Below are 5,784 nucleotides of genomic sequence, written 5' to 3' on the forward strand. Positions count from 1 at the left end.
AATTTAAGAATATCTACAAAGGAGCTCACGGACCAGAATGAGGAAAGGTTATTTGATTCTCTGAATGATTTAAAATATTCGGTGAAGGACGAATCGAGTTTATGACAAGGTTGAAATGTAAACTAGCTTTGGTTACCGTAAGGACCGATGCTGATGACGTGCCGTCTCAGGACAGGTTGATTAAGAGCAAACTAATAAAAGGAATGCCGAGAGACTGCAGGAAAGATTAGATCATTTTTATGAAGGAGGGAATGATCAAGGGCAACAAAAAGGGATAAAGAGGATTGTTGAGTTCCTTAAAAGTCAAGAGAGTTAAAAAATTTAGGGACAAATTACTTGAGATTCTTAAAGGAAGTCAATCATAGGAAGGTGGAACAACAGAAGCAGGCTGAGAGTTCCAGAGTTTACCAGAGAAAGATGAATGATTAAGAATACTGGTTGACTCTTGTATTAGAGAGTTGGACAGAATAGGGATGAGAGGAAGAAGAAATTGTGCAATGAGGCCGCAGGAGGAAAATGCAGTTAGCAAGATTAGTAGAGAAGTTAGCATGAAAATAGTGACAAAAGACAGAAAGAGATGCAACATTTCGGCAGTGAGAAAGAGGCTGAAGACAGTCAGTTAGAAGAGAGTTGATGAGACGAAAAGTTTTTAATAAATCTCTAATAAAGCTGAGCAGAACGCCTCAAACATGCGAAGAGCACAAAGATGGATAAGGCCCTTGTACAGAGTTAGCAGTTGAAGGGCGAGAAAATTTAGGAGAGAAAAGAACGCCTAACTTCATAGAAGCAGTTTTAGCAAGAGATGAGATGTGAAGTTTCCAGTTAAGATTATGAGCAAAGGACAGACCGAGGATATTCAGTGTGGAAGAGGGAGACAGTTGAGTGTCACTGAAGAAGAGGGTTTAATTGTCTGGAAGATTGTTTCGAGTTGATAGATGGAGGAATTGAGTTTTTGAGGCATTGAAAACTACTAATTTTTCTGCCCCAATCGGAAATCTTAGAAAGATCAAGTCAGACGTTCTCTGGCGTCCCTGTGATCTGATAACTTCATGATCGTCTCTGAAAGAACGTGGAAATATGAAGTATCATCAGCGTAGGATTGGATAGGGCAAGAAGTTTGGCTGAGAAGATCATTAATGAATGATAGAAGGAAAGTGGGTGATAGGACAGAACCCTGAGGAACACCACTGTTAATAAATTTAAGAGAAGAACAGTGGTCTACCACGGCTGCAATAGAACGAAAGGAAACTTGAGATAAAGTTGCAGAAAGAAGGATAGAAACCGTAAGAGTGCAGTCTTGAAATTAAAGCTTTGTGCCAGACTCTATCAAAAGCTTTTGGTATGTCTAACGTGACAGCAAAAGTTTCACCGAAATCTCTAAAAGAGGATGACTAAGACTCAGTAAGGAACACAGAAGATCACCAGTAGAGCGACCTTGATGGAAGCTATACTGGCGATCAGATAGAAGATTGTGAAGTGATAGATGTTTAAGAATCTTCCTATTGAGGATTGATTAAAAAACTTTAGACAAGCAAGAGACTATAGAACGGTAGTTTGTGGGATGAGAACGGTCATCCTTTTTTATAACAGGCTGATTGTAAGCCAACTTCCAGCAAGAAGGAAAGGTAGAAGTCGATAGACATAGTTGAAAGAGTTTGGCCAAGCAAGGTGCAAGCACTGAAGCACAGTTTTTGAGAACAATAGGAGGGACCCCATCAGGTGCCTTCCGAGGGTTTAGGCCAGTAAGGGCATGGAAAACATCATTACGAAGAACTTTAATTGTAGGCATGAAAAGTCAGAGGGAGGAGGAGAGGAGGAATAATCCAGGATCATCCAAGGTGGAGTTGTTACCAAAGGTTTGAGAGAAGAGTTCAGCTTTAGAAACAGAAGAGATGGCAGTGGTGCCATCAGGATGAAATAAAGGAGGGAAAGATGAAGAGATAAAGTTATTGGAAATGTTTTGGACAGATGTCAGGAGTCACGAGTGGAGTTTGAGTTTGAAAGATTTTGACATTTTCTATTTATGAAAGAGTGCTTGGCAAGTTGAAGAACAGACTTGGCATGATTCTGAGCAGAAATATAAAGTGCATGAGATTCAGAAGATGGAAGGCTCAAGTACCTTTTGTGGGCAATCTTTATCATGTATAACACAAGAACAGGTTGTGTTAAACCAAGGTTTAGACGGTTGAGAAAAGAATGAGGAATGTACGCCTCCATGCTAGACACTATCACCTCTTTTATGCACATAGAGATGGGTCTCTGACACAGAAGCAGTAATCATTCCAAGGAAAATCAGCATAATACCTCGATCCTACTGGCAGAGGCAAAACGCCAGAGTGACCTCCATTTTGGGTGATCCTGAGGAGGAATTGGAGAAATAGGACAAGATACAGAAATGAGATTGTGATCGGAGGAGCCCGACGGAGAAGATAGGGTAACAGCATAAGCAGAAGGATTAGAGGTAAGGAAAAATCAAGAATGTTGGGTGTATCTCCAAGACGGTCAGGAATACAGAGTAGGGTGCTGACCAGTTGCTCATAGACGAGGATAGCAAAGTTAAAGGCTAGTTCACCAGGATGGTCAATGAAGGAGAGGAAAGCCAAAGCTGGTGGTGAACATTGAAATCTTAAAAAATGGAGATCTCTATGAAAGGGTAGAGGGACAGATGTGCTCCACTTTGGAAGTCAAATAGTCAAAGAATTTACTATAGTCAGAGGAGTTAGGGAGATAGACAGCACAGATAAATTTGGTAGTGACTATCAAGTCTAAACAGAAGCAGGCTGAGAGTTCCAGAGTTTACCAGAGAAAGGTATGAATGATTAAGAACTACCTCATTGTAGATCTCCAACATGCTAAACCTCACTTCAAACTCCTTCTCCTCTGTGTTTTGTGTGATGCCATTAAATAAATCGTTACAGAACAATGGCACGATTCCTGAAAGTTTAGGAATAGATTTTTTTATTTTTTTTTTTTTTTTCTTTACACTGTGTTGTATGTTTCTTTCTTTGTCCATCCATCTGTTTTCCATTCATTTCTTTCTCTCACTTTCAAGAATCAGGATACAATGACGATCCTTGTATGTGTTTCATGAAATTGTAACATTCTTTTGATTTCACGTGATGGATATGCAGAACTTTTAAGAGAACCATGCAGGCTTTCAACAACTCAACAACTATCTATGGTTATGGGCAACAAAAAGGCTAAAAAAAAAAAAAAAAACATTAAAGGTGACAGTCTCCAAAGAATGCAGTCAAAAGGATCATCCAAAATTTTGAGGAGAAACATCTGAAAACACCTATGAAATGTGGACTTTTTTTATTTTTTACCTTTATTGGATCCATATCCAATGACAGACCAAGATTTTCCTGAGCCTGTCTGCCCATAAGCGAACAGTGTGGAGTTATAACCAGCCCAGGCGTTTGCTAAGACTCCACCTCCCAGATCATTGTACACCGTGTTCTGTCAAAAGGCGAAGAAAGCTTAGCATTTATAGTGACAGTTCTTAATGGTGATGAACAGGAAAATGTAATGAGGATGATAAAGGGAAGAAGAAAAAAGATAATGGTAATGATGAAAAGGAAGATGATGATATTGATGATGAAGAGAAGGAAAAGATGGTGATGATGAGAAGAGGCCAAGCTAATGATGATGAATGATGAAGAGAAAAGAAAAGTTGATAATGATGACTCCAAGAGGATGATAATAATGACCAGCAGAAATAACCAGAATGTGATTTTGATGACAACAATGATAGCAATAACCATAGGTGGTCGTTACCGTCACAGATCATCACGCTAACGCCATCAGATTATAGCAGCTATCCGATGACATTTTTTCTGAGTTATTAGTTAATCGATATCGTGAATACTTCTGGGTCCAAATTAGAGTATAACTGATAATCTTAGTTTTATATTCCAGATTAGCGTAAGAATGACCTGCTCTCTCTCTCTCTCTCTCTCTCTCTCTCTCTCTCTCTCTCTCTCTCTCTCTCTCTCTCTCTCTCTCTCTCTCACCTGATCAGCATACTTGGAGTTGGGTGACTGCTTGGCAAAGTAGCCATTGGGCTCCTCCTTGCAGCCGTCAAAGCTCCAGTAAGAGTAGTCGTAGGTGAAGGACTTGACATCGGCCGAGTCATCAGGGTTGGTGACCGTGGTGATATTTCCCTTCATGCTCACTACGCACTTGGCCTTTCGTCCCAGCTCCCGCTTATTGTGTGCCAGAGTTAAGGGGAATGCTGATGGAATAGGAAACTAAAGATAGTGATGAAAATAACTTGATAGGAAAAGGAATAGAATAGATAGAAGCAAAGGTGTGTGTGTGTGTGTGTGTGTGTGTGTGTGTGTGTGTGTGTGTGTGTGTGTGTGTGTGTGTGTGTGTGTGTGTGTGTGTAATGGTTTCCTTGAACGTGTATTGATATCTTAACAAAATATTGGACAATGATTATTCCACCTACTTGGATGTTAGGATTGTTTAATTGTTGTTTGCTTTTCTTTCTAATTTTATGTTTCTTTTGTATTTTGTGGTCAATAAACTTACTGTGTGTGTGTGTGTGTGTGTGTGTGTGTGTGTGTGTGTGTGTGTGTGTGTGTGTGTGTGTGTGTGTGTGTGTGTGTTTTCTCTCCCAAAGATCTCATTCTTGGCATTAAAAAGGATATCATTGGCCGGACCCAAACCGCCACCTTCACATTCTCTTCTTCAGCCATTGTAGTAATGCCTTCCTTCCTTCCCTAGCAATGCTCCTCACTCAGGCAGCCTCAGCTCTCCTCACGCCTGCAACACACACTGCAATCAAATTCACTCATGCATTTGTAGAATAAAATGGGTAGGTGAACATGGAATGACATTAAGAAAGGTGTGGGTTAATTTCACACGCCGTGACTGTTGACCAGTGATATCTGTTTTCTAAAATCCCTGAAGTTGACATGACACTGTAGCCAAAAATAAGAACAAGAAGGCTGCTTCATCAAGTAGAGAGTTTCATTACCACAGGTTAGACGCCCTTTAAAGGAATCTGCTGCTTTTATCCCTTAATGGATCAGATAAGGGGTTTTAGAGCTCCCAGTTAGTACAGGAACCCATTTTGTATACGTAGCAGTGCATGTAGTACAAGATAGGAGGTTTAATACCTACTAAAGTCCGCGAACGTGTTTTTCACTCTAAAATGCAAGAGATGGGAGGTGTTACAGCTATCTCTTAAGCACACGGATAGGAAGTTTCTTTCTCATACAGCTTGGTTATTGTATAATAATATGGAAAAAAGTCTCCGGTAGCGTGACTGTTAAGTCACGCGCATTCCACTAAAATACTCCCCCACCACAGACCATCCGGAATAAAAAGGTGTCATAGGAGAGTTAGGAGATAAGGGAGATAAAGAAGAGAAGGGGGGGAGTAAGTAAAAGCAAAGACAAGAACAGGATGAGTAAGAGAAGGAAGGAGTCAGATGAGTGGGTGACTGGATGCGCGGAAGGAAACAGTTGAGTGAGTGGGAGTGAGTGAGTCGAGTGAGAAGAGCAAAGAGTGAGTGAGGGAGTACATGATAACAGCCAGAAGGGATCATGGAGAGGGAAACGAGTGCCAGGGACCTCTCACGTCCTGCACTGGCAAACATACTCACCACTGTCACAAATTAAAGTAGAAAAAAAAAAAAAAATTTGACTCGCACAATGAAGCAAAAAGGAAAGGCTGAATATTGACAAAGGGGCCACAGTGGTACTACAGTGGAACCATGCGTGCTTTGGGGTCAGAGGGGTCTCCAAGGGCACGGTTCGAATCCTGTCCACGGTC

General features: G+C 40.8%; 1 protein-coding gene across 1 annotated transcript in view; it reads right to left on the minus strand.

Moving 5' to 3' along the window:
• Positions 1-4,792, minus strand: part of LOC123501168 (kinesin-like protein KIF28P) — a 5,991-nt gene extending 1,199 nt beyond the window's left edge. Inside the window, exons 1-4 of the mRNA XM_045249810.1 lie at positions 4,656-4,792; positions 4,014-4,211; positions 3,327-3,459; positions 2,801-2,880 (exon numbers count right to left, since the gene is read on the minus strand). Of these exons, the coding sequence (XP_045105745.1) occupies positions 2,801-2,880; positions 3,327-3,459; positions 4,014-4,211; positions 4,656-4,703 (459 nt within the window). The 5' untranslated portion in view covers positions 4,704-4,792. The remainder of the gene's footprint in view (positions 1-2,800; positions 2,881-3,326; positions 3,460-4,013; positions 4,212-4,655) is intronic.
• Between the last annotated feature and the right edge of the window lie 992 nt (positions 4,793-5,784).

The sequence above is a fragment of the Portunus trituberculatus genome, chromosome 2 (genome assembly GCF_017591435.1).
Source record: "Portunus trituberculatus isolate SZX2019 chromosome 2, ASM1759143v1, whole genome shotgun sequence".
Classification (NCBI taxonomy): Eukaryota; Metazoa; Arthropoda; class Malacostraca; order Decapoda; family Portunidae; genus Portunus; species Portunus trituberculatus.